This window comes from Alosa pseudoharengus, unplaced genomic scaffold (assembly GCF_046254945.1).
Source record: "Alosa pseudoharengus isolate Yale_2024_CS ecotype anadromous, Long Island Sound unplaced genomic scaffold, YU_APseudo_1.1 YU_APseudo_1.1_scf_5, whole genome shotgun sequence".
Lineage (NCBI taxonomy): Eukaryota > Metazoa > Chordata > Actinopteri > Clupeiformes > Clupeidae > Alosa > Alosa pseudoharengus.
In genome coordinates this window covers 31,621,457-31,641,550 of record NW_027468837.1, presented here as the reverse complement: position 1 = coordinate 31,641,550, position 20,094 = coordinate 31,621,457, and the positions used below count along the sequence as shown (strand labels likewise).

At 44.0% G+C, this 20,094-nt stretch overlaps 1 protein-coding gene across 1 annotated transcript; it reads left to right on the top strand.

Moving 5' to 3' along the window:
• The first annotated feature begins 6,449 nt into the window (after positions 1-6,449).
• On the top strand, positions 6,450-20,094 carry LOC143103837 (adenosine receptor A1-like). The gene is made up of 2 exons (XM_076267676.1): positions 6,450-7,297; positions 19,371-20,094. The coding sequence occupies exons 1-2, from the start codon at positions 6,957-6,959 to the stop codon at positions 20,050-20,052; spliced, it is 1,023 nt and encodes a 340-aa protein (XP_076123791.1). The 5' UTR covers positions 6,450-6,956; the 3' UTR covers positions 20,053-20,094.

Here is a 20,094-nt window from a genome sequence, read left to right as displayed (position 1 = left end):
AGACAGAGAGAGAGAGAAAGTTTAGCTGAGGATCAGCTGAGTAATATAGGGGTAATGGCTCCTCCGAAATATACAGGCACAGTCTAGTGTGTGTGTGTGTGTGTGAGTGTGTGTGTGTGTGTGTGTGTGTGTGTGTATACGTGTGCTCTCCCATCTGTGAGAAGTCCTGGTCGTCAGGCAGACCCTCTGCCAGCTTAAGTGGTGAAGGCTGTGGGGAGCCAGCAAACACACTTAGTAAGGTCACAAACAACACACACACCACTCAGAATCTCCTGTCAGTCAAAGACAGAAGTGGGTCATTCAGGTACTGATTGCCCATTTCAGGTAAAGGGTATCAAATCCACCAGGTTATAAAAACTGAACTTTGGAATGAAGATTATGGATGTGGTTACATGGGCCACAAAAGAGATAACACATAATGAATTAACCATTTGTTTTTGTGTGTGTGTCTGTGTGTGTGTGTTGGTGTGTGTGTAGGCCCGGGGTGGGTAATCGGGAGAATCGGGAGAATTCCCGGTGGGCCGCTTCACTTTTGGGCCGGTGAAGGAAAAACATATTGACATTTGTCACTTAGTCTATCTTCGCTTAAAGTAGGCTACTCACGTTCCGCAATCTATGCCTGACACCGCAGCCTCTGCATGGGTTGTAGCCTACCATGTGAGGAAGTTCTCCCCTCCCAAAAAGAGTTGGTTGGGTCCATATCAATAAAGTATCTATCTATCTATCTATCTATCTATCTATCTATCTATCTATCTATATAGCCCGTCTTTTCCAAAACGTTTTCTCAGATAGGTCTACCGATAGCCGGTCCGGTCCTACCGTAGCAATAAGTGTCAGGAAGGATAAATGGTATAAAGAAGCCAGGAGGGACTGAAAAGGCCAGTTAAAAAACAAAGGAAGGCATTGGAGGAGGATGTTGCCAAATGTGCCAAGCTTCCAGATTTTTTTTAAGACACTGGCAACTGGTAGAGATACGTAATTATTGGGTAATATTGGACGTTAGCGTTGTCAACCTATTTACAAGCAACTTATTAAATTAATTAAAATATTAGCCTTTTTGTATCATCCAACATTGCGATTCATAAACTTTGTGAATATTATTATGCAAATATTGATAACAAAACCCAAGCTTGATCTGTGTGGCTATGCAGTAAAAATTGTACTGTAGCCTCTGAGCAGCAGATCAGCCAGTCCCTGATGATGATGAGCCCAAGAGAGGATAAAAGAGTAAACAATACAAATTAAAATATTGTTATTTAATGTAAGAAAGATCAGTATATGACAGCAGTAATCTACATGGTCAACCTATATGTCTTGTTTGCTCAGAAGTGAGTGTAGTAAAGATGTAGCCTACATCAGTGGTTTTCAAAGTGGGGGCCGGGACCCCCTGGGGGGACGCGAGGGGGTGCCAGGGGGGTCTCAGCAAGTTGGAAGGAAAAATAAAAGCAACAAATAAATACAACTGAAAAATGTAAAATATACCTATTACTATGAGGGTTGTTATACAATGCCATTATAATAATTTGTCGCATATCTGAACATTATATTTTCCATGATAATGACTGGGAATAATAGTAGAATGATAGCTCTCATATAGCAGAAAGCCCCAAATGCAATTTTTCCACACTGTATGCTCCATCGCAAAGTGCATGCGGCTAAAATAATTATTAGGATTAGCTTAACGTATTTGTACATTTGCCGTAGTATTGTCGATGGGTTTAATAACACATCAAGGGGGTCCTTGGCCAGAACCTAGTGGTATTTGGGGGGCCTTGTCGTGGAAAAGTTTGAGAACCCCTGGCCTACATCACCAAACACCAATATGATAGCCTACCCACGCTGAAAAACATGTAAACAATAGTTCAATATGCCTCTTTGTGGAAGAGTGGAATACATTTCAAATGCTTTATTTTTTTCTGTTTTTGATTATATAGTTTTTTATACATAGATATATACACTTTATTCTTGCACTGTTGCACTGTTTGACTTACTCATTTGCACCATCACCATGACACTCATTCACAAAGAGCACCTTACCTTACCTTATGCACAGAGGACCACAGGCTCAGTCCCTGCTTCAGTCATTGCAAGCGCACCTGATTGATTAATCACCCACTATGTGGATACTGTTTTTTAGAATTGATTTAGATTAAGTTTTATTTTGTATAATTTGTATTTTAGTATATTTAGTATATTCTTTTTCTTCTACAGTCCTTATTGCTTAGTTGTTTTTTTTAATATTATATACAGTAATTTTAATTACTTTTTCTGCTGTTAGTGAATGTGTGTGTGTATGTTGTCTGTATGCTACTGTGACCTTGAATTTCCCCTAGGGATCAATAAAGTATCTATCTATCTATCTATCTACCCTTGAATTCAATAGGAGCCTATCTCCAGGTGTGAAAACATAGGCCTCTGAGAGACATCCCAGAACAAAGGAGTGATCTGACCTGATGAAGGCCACATCATCATCTTCCCTTTCTATTGCATATTCAAACTGGGTTGGACCTAGAGGTCACTCCTTCTTTTGTTTGTAACATAAAGTAGTATCAACCTCTGTGTAGTTAGAGATACGGGTGAATCCTCTTGGTGAAAGGTGTGGCTCTCCCTTGATGCGCATCATTGTAAAGAATAAAGCCTGTTTCCTGATTGACCATTCATCCTGACTGAGTTTCAAGATAACTGGGGTACATGAAAATTACCATCAAACTGAACTGTTGCTTAATTTATCCAATTTCCACCACCATGGAAAAAGCGGGCTGGTCTTGGGCCTGAAACTCCCGGGCTGAAAAGTGGCCCCACTCCGGCCCTGCTGTGTGTGTGTGTGCGTGTGTGTGTGTGGCAAATATTCTTGATGCGGTTTCAGGGAAGACGGAGGAAAAAAAGATCGGTTTCGTACGTGTGGACTAGCCCTGAAGCAGTGTTGTGCTGTGTGCCTGCTGTGTGGATCTAATCAAAGGTCCACCGGCCTGAGCAGATTATACACCCCTATATACAGTACCCTCCAGAATTGTTGGCACCTCTGCTAAAGTTGACTAAAAACCGGTATAAAAAATATCTGTTGGTGATTTAATTTATTTATGTAATCTCACAATGAAAAAAATAGTAAAAATCCAACCTTGAAGGGAAGCAAATTTATTTTGAGAAAAAAGAAAATCTCATAAATAAATAAATATTTTCAACTAAAACACATTGCTCACAATTATTGGCACCCCTGAAAAATCTTATAAACAAAACCTAACAGAAGCATTTTCCTATCTAATTTCAATTTATTTAAGTTAATCAGAGTGTCTGTGAACTTTCAGAAGTAGTTCATGACTTTCTTTTTCACTATGGTATGAAAATAGAGTCACACAGAGGCTAAATCCTCTAGTCATTTTTCAACATCGGAAAGACAAGAGAATACACTAAATTTAAATAAAAAAGAAAGTGTGTGAAAGTGTGACATTTGTCAGTCAGAGAATGTCTATGACAACTAGATACTTTGTTGAAAATTATTAAAAGGTGCTAATCATCTGGAAATGTGACAAACATGCTTGGAAAAAGACCCATGGTTATCTTGCCCCCACGTACAGTATGGAGGATGGTAAGATAGGAAAAAAATTCCATAAGAACCACTGTTGGAGAGTTACAGACAAAGGTATCATCTTGGGGTCACCAAGTCCCCTCAAAAAATCTTCAAAAGTGACCTCACTGCTAATAGCTTATTTAGAGGGCATGCCAGGTAAAAGCCTGTCCAGTTATTTACCAATGTAAACAGCAGGAGTTACTGAATGGTACAGTGACTTTGTCTGGAAGTGTGGTCTATTGTCAGATGAAATGAAAATTGCGCACTTTGGCTAGAAACACTTTAGGTGTGTTTGGCATACATAGAAGAATGGCTATACTAAAAAGAACACACTGACGAAGGCCAAGGTTTGTTCACTAACCCCTGTTGCTATGGATTAAAGCAAGAAAGAAAAGATTTTTGGAGTGCAACCATTCTGTTATTTTCTATGAGTTCCCTGTATCACGCACCCACAAGTAAAGAAACAAGAGAACAATCGGGAGAGTGCGGTGTTTGCAAAGAAAAGGACTATACTGAAAAGAAGAACCCCATGCCTAATGAGAATTATGGTGGAGGGGCTGTGCTATTGTGGGGCTGTTTTTATTCCCAAAGGCCTTGGGAACCTAATTAGATGCATGGTTTCATCAATACCAACATTTTCAAAGGAAATTTGTCAATCACTGCCAAGACACTAAAGGTTAGTCATGATTGGATCATTCATCAGGTCAATGAACCAAAACAAATGTCAAGATCAAAACAAATATGATTTGCTGAACACAAAATTAAGCTTCAGCCATTTCAGTCCCCTGATCTAAACTCCATAGAAAAACAGTGGGGTGAGTCTAAGAGGAGAAAGCACAAGTGTAGACCTAGGAATCTGGACAATTTGGGGAGATTTTGTAAAGGCAAATTCCTTTGCTTTGTATTCTCCGACTTTATGGGGTGTCATATGACAATATTAAGCTGTTTGTTTGGCAAAGGGAGGCTTAAAAAGGTATTACAAGCAGGGGTGCCAATAATTGTGAGCGAAGTGTTTTTGTTATTTCTTTCTTTATGAGATTTTCCTTTTTCTCAAAATAAATTTGCTTCCCTTCAAGGTTGTATTTTTCCTATTTTCCTGGGTATGGGTATTCTATCTCTTTTTCTCTTCCACTCCCCTCTTCTCTCCTCTTCCAATCTTCTCTCCATGTTCTGCACCTCTCTACTCCTCTCCTTTCTCCTTTATTCCCTTCTCCTCATTTCTTCTTTCCTCCTCTCCCCTCTCCTCCTCTCTTTTCTCCTCTCTCTTCTCCACTCCTTGCTGAAAAGAGACCTCTTCAATTTCTTCTCATTTTCTCTCCTCCTCTGGTATCTCATCTCCTCCTCCCCCTTTCTGATCTCTCGTCTTTCCTTCTCCTCTCTCTTCCTCTCTTCTCCTCACCTCTCCTCTCTCCTCCTCACTTCTCCTCTCTCCTCCTCACCTCTCTCCTCTCTGTTGGCTGGTGTCCATATCTCTTCCTGGCTCTCAGTACCCTGTGGAAGTGGATGTTGTTGCTGCTCTGCTCTGCACTGCATGGATACCATCTACACACAATTATCTGCATTTGGCACAGTTTTCATGAACAAAATATCTTGTTTTCACTAGGAACACACTGCCATTCAAATATCTAAAGTTACAGTAATTGCCCTATTGTGCACACTGACTCATCACATGGGCAAACACCTGTCACACAGTTTTACAATTAGCAATCAGAGCTTTAGCATATGCTTGTGATGTGGATGAGGTGCTGTGGCCAGACAAAAACAGAAGAGATGATGGAGTACTGTAGTAAATTCTTCTGTTGTTTTGTATGTAGACCACTGAATGTGCAATTTTGTGTTGTTTGTACACTGTGTACATTGTTTTTGTGGGGAACAATAAAATATATTTGTTACCTTGTATTTGTGTGTCCCGAGTATAAAAACAATATTCTCAAATATTTTACAGCTGCCTGTAGTAAGTGTAATAATCAAAAAAAGGCCTAAGTCATTATGATAAATGGAGAAGAAGTGTTTTCCATTCATCATAGTGGTTTACATTGAGCACGTTAGTGTTCAACTGGTTCTGATTAATGTCTATTCATATGATGGTTTGTGTTTTAAGAAGAAATAACATTGTTTTGAAGAATTGAGGGGTTTTGCCCATTGTGTGCGTGTTTTTTTTAATTTGTGTGTAGTTCTGAGAATATGAGGTATGCTTTCAGAAAATGTATGTAATAAATCGAGAAAAATTTTAATATTTGACCAACAATTATGACTCGCCTTCAATGCCTCAAATGATGGTAGCCTACATACATAGGCCTAGTGGGGTATTAAAAAATTATGCCTTGAGCTTCATCCGCTCATCAACAATCGAAATTGTGATCATGTCTTCCTGTAGGTTAACTCTTCTGTTTTGCAGACGGACGCCGTTCTCGATATGATATGATATGTCTACTTTATTTTCCACCTTTCAGTGAAAGGATGGCTCCCTTGGGCACTTAATTTTCCGTAAAAAACGGAAAAGCTAAGTGCAAACCAATTACACGCTGGGTAAGTTCACAGGAGACGCAAAGTCTGGGCTGTGCAGCTATAATGTGAAGCAAAAAGGATCATTGCATCACTTGAAACGTAACCTACAGTTAGAGGTAAATGTGTATTTTAGAAAATTGACTAATTGATAAGTTGGCGCTCGCATGTCCCTCCCTCGAGCTTGGACGCAGGAGCGGCTAATTTACCTCCTGTCAGAGAATGACACAGTGAAAGTCATTGGGTGGTCTAGAACTTAGCATGTGACTACGAACGAATACGGATCTGAGGCAAAGGTGGTAAGAAAGGAGCGTAAGAGACGGTTAGATCATTCACCACAAGGACAAGGCATTGAACAACCTGAGACCGTCTCCAACCGCGTACGGAAGGCAAAACTACTCTCGTCTTTTAGATAGACGGAGAGCGTCATTGAGGTACAGTTATGAGTTTCACGAGAGTGCAGGGGAGTTGACATGCTTAAAAAAATAAACGGGATGATCCGTTCTTTTGAAATACTGACTAAGGGCGAACGCCGTCCGGACCACGGCGGGAAGTGAGATGAATCATCCCGTCTCCTGCTGGAGCACATCGGAGTGGAATACTGGACATGGACATTTGTGCGGTATATAGGCGCAGGGGCAAGTTTAAGACTCTGCTATAGTTTACAAGGACGCTGCATGTTCACGTTCTGCGTCTGAACATGTAAACAATGGAAGTTGGCGTGATATTGGATATGGCTGCGCATTTGTCCTGTTTAACAGAACGTCCACACAATGAACTGCTTCAAAAAGTGTATTTGAGATACATTATTTTACCTGTCACTTAAGGTGGTAACATTGCACTTCAAGACGATATAGGAGCCCGCGACCCGAACGCACCAAGGATGCCTACTGGTTTACCTCACTCGCAGTCTCTCTACATTGGTATGGAGGTAGTGATCGCCCTCTCCTCGGTCATTGGGAATGTCATGGTGGTGTGGGCTGTGCTGATCAATCGCTCTTTGAGGGACACGACATTTTACTTCATCGTGTCTTTGGCGCTGGCGGACATTGCGGTGGGCGCGCTCGTGATCCCGCTGGCCGTCACCATCAGCATCGGGCTCGAGACGTATTTCTACAGTTGCTTGCTGGTGGCTTGCACCGTGCTGGTGTTGACGCAAAGTTCTATCCTGGCTCTGCTGGCCATAGCAATTGATCGCTATCTCAGAGTGAAAATCCCAATGAGGTAAGCTGATTTTTTTCACGACATAGCAAGCCGGCACATCGACCCCACCTAAATATTAAATGTCAGTCTATTTCTGTTGTATGAAATATAATAATACCAGTAGGTCAGAGTCAGAGATGATTCGCAAAGTCCATGTGATAATATGGTGGCTGCTCTGTCAGGTTCCAGTCACTGAATAAGTAGGCTATGGGTCACAATGAGTAAACTCTAAAGATCTATCCTATCCTATAGAGACGAACGCGCTTACATCTCTTGCAGATGTGTGTATGATCTGGTCCTCTGGGGCCAAATTTAAAGGCCAAACTCCCGAGCCTGATCATGATTGAGATTTGGTTTGAAAACCAGTGCAAGGGTGAGAGAATAATCAAATTGATCACCACCAGTGCCCTTCTTGAAGGTCATGGAACACTTGCTCTCTCTCTCTGTTATTTCATCTAACCTATTGTCTTTAGGTTTACTTAATTAATCCATTCATTGGTGCCCCAAGAAGCAATTGAGATGCCAGGACCACTCATCAACCATACAGAGAAACCACATGCATGTGATATTAGCATTTTAAGATTCCCCAAAGTATGAATATGTGCACAAGGAATGATTGCATCAACAGTTGCTTACAGTGGCTGAAACTAAATCCCCCCATGATGGTGACAGCTCATTAGACGTGGATGTTTGTATGTGTTGTTTGTGTGTGTGATGTGTGTTTTCCCTGAGTCTGGGCAGGTGTGCTTTGTTTTGGTGTCTCGGGGAGCCCTCCAGGCAGCGCTTCCCAGTCTCCATGCCCCACTGTCAGAGAGGGAGAGAGCGGAGAGGAAGAAGAGGTTGGGCAGTGTTTGCCGGGTGGGGGGGCGGGGTAGAGAGGTTGGGCAGTGTTTGCCAGGGGGGGGGGGGGGCGGGTAGAGAGGTTGGGCAGTGTTTGCCAGAGGCCCCCGGCCCTCACAGACGCTGAATTCCACAGGTGCAACGTTGCGCTCAGTCTGCAGCGAATCCCATTGCGTCCAGCTCTCCTGTCATCCGTGTGAGGCTTTTCTCACTATTTGAGAAAAAAGAAAGAGAGAGAAAGAGTCCACTTCTCTCTCACCATTTGAAATACATGCAGTCATGTTCTGAAAAGGAGCATTCACATTATGGCTGCTGTCACTTGACATTGTTCACTGCGTGGCTGAGACTCTGTAGTTGTGTAAACAACTCTCTCAGTGAAGTGCTACAAGTTTGTCATTGTTGATTGATTGAGATTGAAAGGGGGCAGTCATTCATTACTGGGGCCCCATGGGCAGTCCTGCCATTCTCCAGAGAGACTCAGTAGCGCTGGTAGCGCTAGCCTTATTCTCCAGCATGGTGACCTGGGCCGTAGGGATCAGTGGGCTCCAGAGAGTGTGTCTGACTAATTGCCACTTACTGTACAGTACCTCTGTTAGCATTAGTGGTTTCAGCAGCAGGTCCTCCTCATCACATGCAGGGGTGTCCCCATGGAGGTGCTGTTGACTGAGATGGAAAGTGCCGGATAATGAGACGCACACCACCACACCACACCCTACCACAGCGATGGCACCACACCAGACCACGCCACACCACACCACAGCACACCACGCCACACCACACCACACCACACCACACCACACCACACCCTACCACAGCGATGGCACCACACCAGACCACGCCACACCACACCACAGCACACCACGCCATACCACACCACACCACACCACACCACACCACACCCTACCACAGCGATGGCACCACACCAGACCACACCACAGCACCGCACACCAGACCACAGCACCGCACACCACATCAGACCACACCACACCACACCACACCAGACCACACCCTACCGCAGCGATGGCACCACACCAGACCACACCACACCACACCACAGCACCGCACTGTGCTTGCACCATGTCCCTGGACTGAGTTGATCTGATCTGAGTGATGTCATGGGGATGACCTGAAGGAGAGCCACTGGGGCTTTAAATATCATCGTGAGGCTGGAACGCTCCCAGACCTGGTACCTGTGTGTGTGTGTAGTGGGGGTGGTGGGGATGGTGGGCTTTAAATGGCAATGCGTGACTGAAACGTATCCGTGGCTGGCTGGAGTCAGTCACTCACTCACTCTCTCTCTCTCTCACTCTCTCTCTCTCTCTCTCTCTCTCTCTTTCTGTGTGTCAGCTTATGTGAGCTTGTGTGTGTGTGTATGTATGTGCAGATGCTTCTCTGTGTGTGTGTGTGTTACTGTGCATGTGTATGCCTGTGTGTCTATGTGAGTGCCAGAATAAGCTTATTGAAAGTCAAGTGTGTGTGTGTGTTTGTGTGTGTGTTTGTGTGTGTGTGTGTGTGTAGGGGTGTATGTGTGTGTGTGTTAGTGTTGCACTAATGTAGGCACCGATACTACAAAAGAATTGCGATGCCCTGAAATCAAAAATGTCACAATACTTAATTTTATTAGTATCGATATTTTTTAAAAATGGCCGTGTTCTTTTGTAGTAACATTAGTGTGTGCAAGGCATGCCTAGTGCCTCTCCTAGCCTGCGCGTTTTTTCTCCTCACACACATTATTAGCTGTCATGCCATAAACAGCCAGACATGGCTGCTAGTTTAAGTGATGCTGTGGCTGCACAGCAGTAACACATAATAATAGTCTAATATTAAGTTGATTTGCTCACTTACATCTCTCAAGTTTGTGTTGCTAACCTACCTAGGCTATGGGATTTAGGTCATTAGGCTTACTGTTGGGTTTAATATCAGAAATAGACTACACAACCTTGGCAAACTTTTACATTAACTATCCCGCTAACTCAGGTCATGTCTGTCATTTGTATAGTGCCCACTAAAATCATAAATGACACTCATCTCTTGTATGATCCCAGAAAGATTTTCTTCGACTTGTTTGTTCTTTTGAACATGTATTTTATCTAATGACAAAGAAAGCATAACAAACTGCATCCACACATCCTTGTTATGCACTGTATGCAACTATTTTTCACTAGCCTAAAACCATGAGACTGAAGGCTAATTACCCTCATGTATTTCTTAAAACGACAGGCACTCAACTACACACCACCAATGCACACTCAATTAGACCTACACACCACATTAAAGATATGCCTAAGTGTAATAGTTTTAAAATCAGTATTGAAATGACTAAATATGTTTATTTACTATTAATTATGCAGGTTATAAAATATTACACACTATTAACAAAATATATACACTTATGAATTCCAAAATATATGACAGAAAATATGACATTTGGCCATCATTTTCCGTGTGTGTGTGTGTGTGGAGGGTCGAGCAGAATTTAGGAATGTTAATGATCACACTACTGTAATATTTCTGATGACGTCAAGGGGTTGCGGCCCCCCAAATCAAATGAAATGAAATATGGTATCGGTATCGAAAAAATAATTTTGGTATCGTGACAAAACTAGTGTGTGTGTATATGTGTGCTGGTATTTCTGTGTGTGTGTGTGTGTGTGTGTGTGTGTGTGTGTGTCTATGTGAGTGCCGGAGTAATCTTGTTAAAACTCGTGTGTGTGTGTGTGTTTGTCTTTCTCATATGACTGTGAGTGGACTAAGACTGTCAGGGCTATCAAAAGGAAAGTCTAAACAACTGGCAGAACTCCAGCTGTGATGGGCAGTCTTGCTGTGTGGCGTAGGTGATGCTTTATGTACCCTTGAATGTCAAAGCTCTATCACCTCTGGGAATATTTGAATCCTTTCTGTAGAAATTTGATTGGTGGATTCAAATATAGAATTCAAATGTGTGTATGTGTGTGTGCGCGCATACCTTTGCCTCTGTGTGTGTGTGTGTGTGTGTGTGTATCTGTGTGTTCGTGAACGCACCCCTGCCTCTCTGTGTGTGTGTGTGTGTGTGTGTGTGTGTGTGTGTGTGTGTGTGTGTGTGTTCGCGAGCGCACCCCTGCCTGTGTGTGTGTGTGTGTGTGTGTGTGTGTGTGTGTGTGTTCGCGAGCGTATCCCTGCCTCTGTGTGTGTGTGTGTGTTCAGCAGTGTGTGTGTGTGTTCTGGAGCGCACCCCTGCCTCTGTGTGTGTGTGTGTGTGTGTGTGTGTGTATGTGTGTGTGTGTGTGTGTGTGTGTGTGTGGAGAAAAGCCCTTCTCTTCTCCAGACATGCATCAGGGCTGTCATTTGAAGTAGTCCTGATGCAGTGGTGCACTCATACCTCCATTCCCAAACCAGCCGCTCCTCCAGATCCCTTTGATTAATTGTATCTGCATGATCATTATCAACAGAGGGGTTTATTTTGGTGGGGACTGTGATCTGCAGTCTGAAGGTGGATTAATGACCACAGCCCTTTCCTAATAAATGGACAGCCTGGGACATTCCTGCACAAGGACTGTACAAAGGATCTCTTGCCAAAGCAATCCCATACTGTGTACTTTTATAGTAATGAGTTTCATGAATTCCGTTGTCTCCCAAACTCTAAAAACACTCATATTTCACGTTTTAATAAACCCTAACTGTCCAAAGAACATGCTTTCTCTTACACTTTATGCTCTGTTAATCCTTTCGAGCCTTATGCTCAGTATAATAAAATGCAGCAGGTGAATCCTAGGTCGTTCCAAGGTTATTCTGTAAAAGTTCTTAATTACTCTGACTTGGCGCTGCTACGACATGGTGATGCTGACTCACGGCAGACTTTCAACAACTCAGCTCATATAAGTCCATGTGGCAGTGATCAACAATGTTTCAGTGGCATCCATTTAGTCCTGGTTATGGGGCACTGCCTCTCCGGACGAATCCAGTAGCATGCAGACAAAATGTAGCATTCTAGAAGATTCCTCCTATAAGTATAAGTGTATACTCTTTTGATCCCGTGAGGGAAATTTGGTCTCTGCATTTATCCCGATCCGTGAATTAGTGAAACACACTCAGCACACAGTGAACACACAGTGAGGTGAAGCACACACTAATCTTGGTGCAGTGAGCTGCCTGCAACAACAGCAGCGCTTGGGGAGCAGTAAGGGGTTAGGTGCCTTGCTCAAGGGCACTTCAGCCGTGCCTACTGGTCGTGGTTCGAACCGGCAACCCTCCTGAGGCCCATATATATATATATATTCATTCAGTGGTACATTTTTGCTTTATGCTTTCACTAATAATGATAGAAGTATAATGAGAGAAGTAATGTGCTTTACCTTATGATGGCAGGACCAGATAGTAGGCATTAGGGAGAATCAGGGGTCCCAGTACTCATATACACTCTCTATGGGAAGAGGAGGATCAGGGGTCCCAGTAATCATATACACTCTCTGTGGGAAGAGGAGGATCAGGGGTCCCAGTACTCATATATTAATTATAATATTTTGTTTTTATTCTTTTGGCTGAACAACTGTGTAATGTAAAATGTTACATAGTCAGATCCCTCAGCACATGAGGAAACTAAACTCCTACCAGGTTATATCATCAGAGATGGGTTCTTATGAAGGGATGGTGTTCATGAGTGTTTGATCCAATACTAACCTAAACTACCCCTTGGACTAGCATAACTGCTCATTCCCTCTGGAGTGCCTCTAGAGTGCCTCTGGAGTGCCTCTGGAGTCCCTCTGGAGTGTGTTTGTGTCTGTAGTAGTATGACTCACACAGTAGTAAATTGAATGTTATTCTCCTCTGTAAGTCGCTTTGGATAAAAGCATCTGCTAAATGAATAAATGTAAAACATAATGTCAATTATTACAAGGGCCAGTCTGCCCAGAGATGCCTACTCCGGCCCCTGGCACTCTCCCCAGAGCTGCCCAAGGGAGACGCTCCCTGGCATCAATTCACTGTCCGTCGCTCTGGAACGAAGAAGAGAGTCTACCAGCAGACAGATAGTGTATCAGATGGGACGGCCCAAGGCCTGTTGCACCCGTATCAGCTGTCTGTGCGGGGAGAGGGGGGAGAGGAGATGAGCTCCAGCCTGCCTAGGATAGCTCAGTGGCAGGGCAGGAGCACAGGGCTGGCTCAGTGGCATCGTTGGAGCACCTGTTTGTGGCACACATCAATGCCACGGCTGGAGCTTGTACAGAGGGCTGCTGTAACTACACAAGATAACACACACACACACACACACACACACACACACACATACACATACACACACACACACACATAGGGCTATATTTTGGGCTGTATTTTCGGTCACCAGCGCATGGCGTAAAGTTCGTTATTCACCGGCGCGAAGTTGAATTCGTTATTTTGCACCTTTATTTTTTAAGCATTGCGCCCAGGGGTGTGGCAATTAACAACCTAGGGAGGGACCTGGCGCATTGTCTAAAAATCGCTATCATACACCACCTAAACCTGGTCAGAAGTCAATGGCGAGTTGTTCATATGCTATTTTAAGAGCGTATGTCAACAGTCATATTGGCAGGTGCACGCACCATCCTTCTATCATTCATGAACGCACACCAGCGCACGTCCATGCAAAGCATTACAAATTGCACGATTACAATGGTAAACATAATTAGAATAAAGATATTACGAAATACTGTACATCTCATGATGAGTAGTTATTCACCATCATTTGCAAATTGGTAATGACGGTTAAAAGTGATTAGGGGACAGGCGAGAGACAAGTATGGAGCACAGCTGAAGACGCACTGTCACGAGATATAAGCAACTCCTCTGCAGGATAAATGTTGTTTTATTTAGTCATTTGAGCAACATTAGGGTAAGTGTTGCTTTTTCCAGCCTATGTTTTCTATGGTAACCCATTGTCAGTCAATAGTGAAAGTAACTGCATATAACTGTCTTGTCGTTGACTGACTCCTTTGTGAAGTTAGTTTCACTTTGCCAATGAGTTCAAATAATAGACGAGTGCAAATGCGTGAAGGCTATGCTAGGTTTTAGTAAAGCATGGTTTAAGAATGACTATTCCATACGGTCTTGCAAGCAGCCTCCTTCAAATGCGCCTTTGAATGCCAAAATACCGATGCATTTATTTGACATATCGCGCGTTGCGCCGTTAAAGGGAATGACAGATGTCATTCTCATTGGTTTAAAATGATGTTACGCCCCAAACACACCCATATGACTGATTAAAAGACCTAGGAACACCTTGTTACGCCATGCGCTCCACTTTTGAGAACGAAACCCCTCCCAATGTGAACTGGACAGTCTACTAAATTTGAATAGACTTTTGACGAGTGACGATGCACTTTAGAATGTCATGATAGGGCCCTTTGGGGCACCAGCGCATGGCGTACAGTTCGTTTTTCAGTCGCGCGAAGTTGAATTCGGTATTTTGCACCTTTATTTTTTAAGCATTGCGCCCAGGGGTGTGGCAATTAACAACCTAGGGCGGGCCCTGGCGCGTTGTCTAAAAATCGCTATCATACACCACCTAAACCTGGTCAGAGGTCAATGGCGAGTTGTTCATATGCTATTTTAAGAGCGCATGTCAACAGTCATATTGGCAGGTGCACGCACCATCCTTCTATCATTCATGAACGCACACCAGCGCACGTCCATGCAAAGCATTACAAATTGCACGATTACAATGTTAAACATAATTAGAATAAAGATATTACGAAATACTGTACATCTCATGATGAGTAGTTATTCACCATCATTTGCAAATTGGTAATGACGGTTAAAAGTGATTAGGGGAGAGGCGAGAGACACGTATGGAGCACAGCTGAAGACGCACTGTCACGAGATATAAGCAACTCCTCTGCAGGATAAATGTTGTTTTATTCAGTCATTTGAGCAACATTAGGGTAAGTGTTGCTTTTTCCAGCCTATGTTTTCGATGGTAACCCATTGTCAGTCAATAGTGAAAGTAACTGCATATAACTGTCTTGTCGTTGACTGACTTCCTTGGTGAAGTTAGTTTCACTTTGCCAATGAGTTCAAATAATAGACGAGTGCAAATGCGTGAAGGCTATGCTAAGTTTTAGTAAAGCATGGTTTAAGAATGACTATTCCATACGGTCTCGCAAGCAGCCTCCTTCAAATGCGCCGTTGAATGCCAAAATACCGATGCATTTATCTGACATATCGTGCGTTGCGCCGTTAAAGGGAATGACAGATGTCATTCTCATTGGTTTAAAATGATGTTACGCCCCAAACACACCCATATGACTGATTAAAAGACCTAGGAACACCTTGTTACGCCATGCGCTCCACTTTTGAGGACGAAAACCCTCCCAATGTGAACTGGACATCCTACTAAATTTGAATAGACTTTTGACGAGTGACGATGCACTTTAGAATGTCATGATAGGGCCCATAGACAAACAAATGATTAATTACCGGTATGTTTAAGCTCTTTTGTAGCCTAGCAACATTCTTTTTGTAACACACACACACACACACAGCACAGGTCCACGCCAAATGAGGGCTGGATCTGTTCCAGAGAGAACTGCTGTAACCTCAGAGGAGAATCTCCTGTGGAAGGCACACCTATTTTGATGGTCAAGAAGGACTCATGTCTGTGTGGAGTGTGGATGGTTAGCTAGTCAGGATGCCCCCCTTAATGTGGGTCTGAGTGGACGGTCAGTCAGGACTCCCTTGATGGAAGGTTGGTCCTTCAGTCATTCAGTCAGCAAAGCGGGTCTGTATGCAATGTGGACGGTTAGCCAGGACGCGCCCAGCCCAGTCGCGTCCCTGTCCTTATGTTACCTGATCGTAAGCACTGGACTCTGTAATGAATTATTCTGGCCCAGATTCAGTGATGTTGTGCCAGGAACACACAGATCCAGATTCACTCCAGTCCAGTGTCAACTGCGGTTATCCAACAGTGTGTACTTTTCAGGAGAAACATCTTTTTATGTTTATTAGACATTTGATCTCAACTGCCAAAGGGCATGCTTTGCATTCTATTACTCGTTATGCTCGAATAATCCCTTAAACACAGTATAATAAAGTTACTGTATTTGTAATGAAGAACAGAAGAACATTGGAGCACCTGATATAGAGAACATACACTGGAACAGCTGGGTGTGATATGTGATATACAGTAGAACAGACACTGGAACAGCTGGGTGTGATATGGGATATAGAACAGACACTGGAACAGCTGGGTGTGATATGGAATATAGAACAGACACTGGAACAGCTGGGTGTGATATGGGATATACAGTAGAACAGACACTGGAACAGCTGGCTAACAAGTAGATGGGACAGTGGGACAGTAGCTGGGACTCGTTTGGCAACACTGTACCTACAGTCATGCTAATAAAGTAACCTTGAATTGAATTGATATGGGATGTAAAACAGACACTGGAACAGCTGGGTGTGATATGGGATGTAGAACAGTCACTGGAACAGCTGGATGGGATATAGAACAGACACTGGAACAGCTGGGTGTGATATGGGATGTAGAACAGACACTAGAACAGCTGGGTGTGATATGGGATGTAGAACAGACACTAGAACAACTGGGTGTGATATGGAATATAGAACAGACACACTAGAACAACTGGGTGTGATATGGAATATAGAACAGACACACTAGAACAACTGGGTGTGATATGGGATGTAGAACAGACACTGGAACAGATATGGGATATAGAACAGACACTAGAACAGCTGGGTGTGATATGGGATATACAGTAGAACAGACACTAGAACAACTGGGTGTGATATGGGATGGGTCTTGTCAGGTCGGACGCTACCTGGCTCATCTACTCGTTATGTCGGCCAGCACCACTAGAGAGGGATTAGTGATGCTGATGGAGCCAACGTCTGTCTGTCTGCCAGTCAGGCTGTCTGTCTCTCCATCTGTCTGTCTGTCTGCCAGTCAGGCTGTCTTTCTCTTTTAATTGGTCATTTATCACATTTAACATAGTATAAGTCAGTCTGTTTGGGTACTGCTTTGTTATTGGCTGTAGGGCTGCACGATATATCTAAAATCTATCGTTATCGCGATATCAACACTTGCGATGGACATACCGCAAAGATTACTTAATTTTCGATAAATTCGATACATTTTCTGTGCCGTGCGCATTCCATACAGTCTATGGTGTATTCACATTCTGAATGTCAACATATTTTACCAAACTGATGCGGTCATGCAGCCCAAGAAGCCCGTCCCCTACCAGTTTAGGTGTGTCTAAGGGAGCTAAGTCGTGATGGCTGAAAATAGTGAGTCGAGCGAGATAGGCTACACTTGGGTGAAGAGGAATTAGTGACTAAAAGGAAAAGCACGTCTGTTATATGGGAATATTTTGGTTTTATGAAGGATGCCGTGTTACAAACACAGCGCAAATGCGTCCTTCTCCACCGTGTTAAAATAAACAATTTCTTTCGTTATCGTTATATCAGAAGTTGTCTTTCACTGTCTGTAAGGCTTGTATTTCATGATTTGCATTTAGCAAAAGCCCCAGACAGCAGCACAGAGGTAATCAGGATTCGTTATTTGTAAAAGTTGTTTAACCTACTTCTGGACTGTGCGATTGCAGCCCAATTACTTTCACTTTCCGCTGCCCTCATAGTCGGCATGCCGGTAGCCTAATAACGTGGGATGCGCAGCGTACTGTATGAGGTTACAGACTGAGATGATTGCCGCGATATAGCTTAAGTAGGCCTAGCTTCTTTGCTAGGCCCATCGAAGGCTGGCAATGTGGAATATTCCGCTGGTTGGTGCACAAGTGTTCAGATTGGCTGTCCACCCGTCTTTTATGAGGATTAGGAGCAGATCTTCCACACAACTTCGATAGCCTAGTCAGTAGGTCTCTTAGCTGTCCACTTTCATCAGGCCATATAGGCTACATGATATTTTATATTATTTAAAAATTATACATTTATTTCTGTAATTATACATTTACCCCCCCCCCCCCCCCCCAACCCTACAGTGTATGTTTGCAGCAAGCAGAATGAAAAAAAAAACATTAAATATACTGCTCAAAAAAATTAAGGGAACACTTCAATCATACACTGAATCACTCTGTCACTGTTTGGTTCTGAGCACAAGTAAAACTTTTGAGGCGAGTGTTTTATTTTGCAAGAACTGTCAGACATTCTGTGAATGTAGTTTGAGAATGGAGAAAAGGGTGGAAGGTTTCAAAATATGTGTGGAAAACCTTTATTGAGCAGTATATTTAAATATCGCAAATTATATCGTTATCGCAGTACTCAATAATGGTATCGCATATCGCATGTTTTCCTAATATCGTGCAGCCCTAATTGGCTGCCCTTGCCTCTCCTCTCCTCCTCTGGCTGATATAGAGCTGACTGATATCTCTGTGTTGGGTTGTTTCTCTTGGGTTATTTCTCTGTGTTGGGTTGTTTCTGTGTGTTGGGTCGTTTCAATATTGGGTTGTTTTTCAGTGTTGGTTTGTTTCTGTGTTGGGTTGTTTCTCATGTGTTTACTCCGTTAGTTTGATCACTCATCTGTTTTGTTGTGTATGTCTAACTGACTTCTGCCTAACTTCTCCACATCCACACATCCTTGTTATGCACTGTATGCAACTATTTTTCACTAGCCGAAAACCGTGAGACTGAAGGTTATGTTATGTTTGTCTTTCTCATATCTTCTTATCCTCCCTCTCACATCTCAGGTCTGTAATATCCTTTGGTATGAGGCGTAGTATCGGGTGTACTGCCTGTGTGTGTGTGTGTGTGTGTGTGTGTGTGTGTGTGTATGTGTGTCTGTAATGTCCTTAGGTATGAGGCATAGTATCTGGCGTAGTGTCTGAGTAGTTCTGCATTCTGGCTGTCATTTGAAATGGCGCTCTTGCAGTGGTAAGGCACTGCCATGATGAGTGGGTATGGGTATGACATTGGTCAATGGTCATGTTGGTCCCAGTATGCAGAGCGCTTTAGTTGTTCATAGTGGGGTTTTCTCTGACTGCAGTTATAGGAAGCAGAGTTAGATGTTTTCTCTTCTGTGTGTCTCCCCCGTGTGTGTGTGTGTGTGTGTGTGTGTGTGTACAGTTATAAGAGGCTGTCTCATCTCCTCTGTGTGTGCCTCCCCTGTGTTTGTGTGTGTGTGTGTGTGTGTGTGTGTGTGTGTGTGTGTGTGTGTGTGTGTGCAGTTATAAGCTAAAGTACATGTTGACATATCATTTCTGTGTTTCCCCTCTGTGTGTGTGTGTGTGTGCAGTTCTAACAGCCTTATATCCTCTGTGTTTCTCAGTTATAAGCGTGTGGTGACGCGGCGGCGTGCGGGGATGGCGGTGGTGGTGAGTTGGCTGGTGGCCATCGTGGTCGGCCTGACGCCCATGCTGGGCTGGAACAACCTGGAGCGCCTCCGCCAGGACAGCAACGGCACGCTGGCGGCGGCGGCGTCGGGCGCCAACCCGGTGGTGGTGTGCCAGTTCGAGAACGTCATCAGCATGGAGTACATGGTCTACTTCAACTTCTTCGGCTGGGTGCTGCCGCCGCTGGTGCTGATGCTGGCCATCTACGTCGAGATCTTCTACATGATCCACCGGCAGCTCAACAAGAAGGTGACCGCCAACCACACCGACCCCAGCCGCTACTACGGCAAGGAGCTGAAGCTGGCCAAGTCGCTGGCGCTGGTGCTCTTCCTGTTTGCGGTCAGCTGGCTGCCCCTCCACATCCTGAACTGCCTGACGCTGTTCTGCCCAGAGTGCCAGAAGCCCATGTACCTGATCTACATCGCCATCCTGCTGACGCACGGCAACTCGGCCGTCAACCCCATCGTCTACGCCTTCCGCATCAAGAAGTTCCGCAGCGCCTTCCTCAGCATCTGGGAGCGCTACGTGTGTTGCCGGGAGACGGGGCGGCTGCGGGGGCGGCCCAGCCCACAGAGGGGCAGTCACGAGCGCCGTCTGCGCTCCAACGACGGCATCTGAGAGTCCCCCTCGCCGGGGACGAGACGTGACTGAAACCGAGGG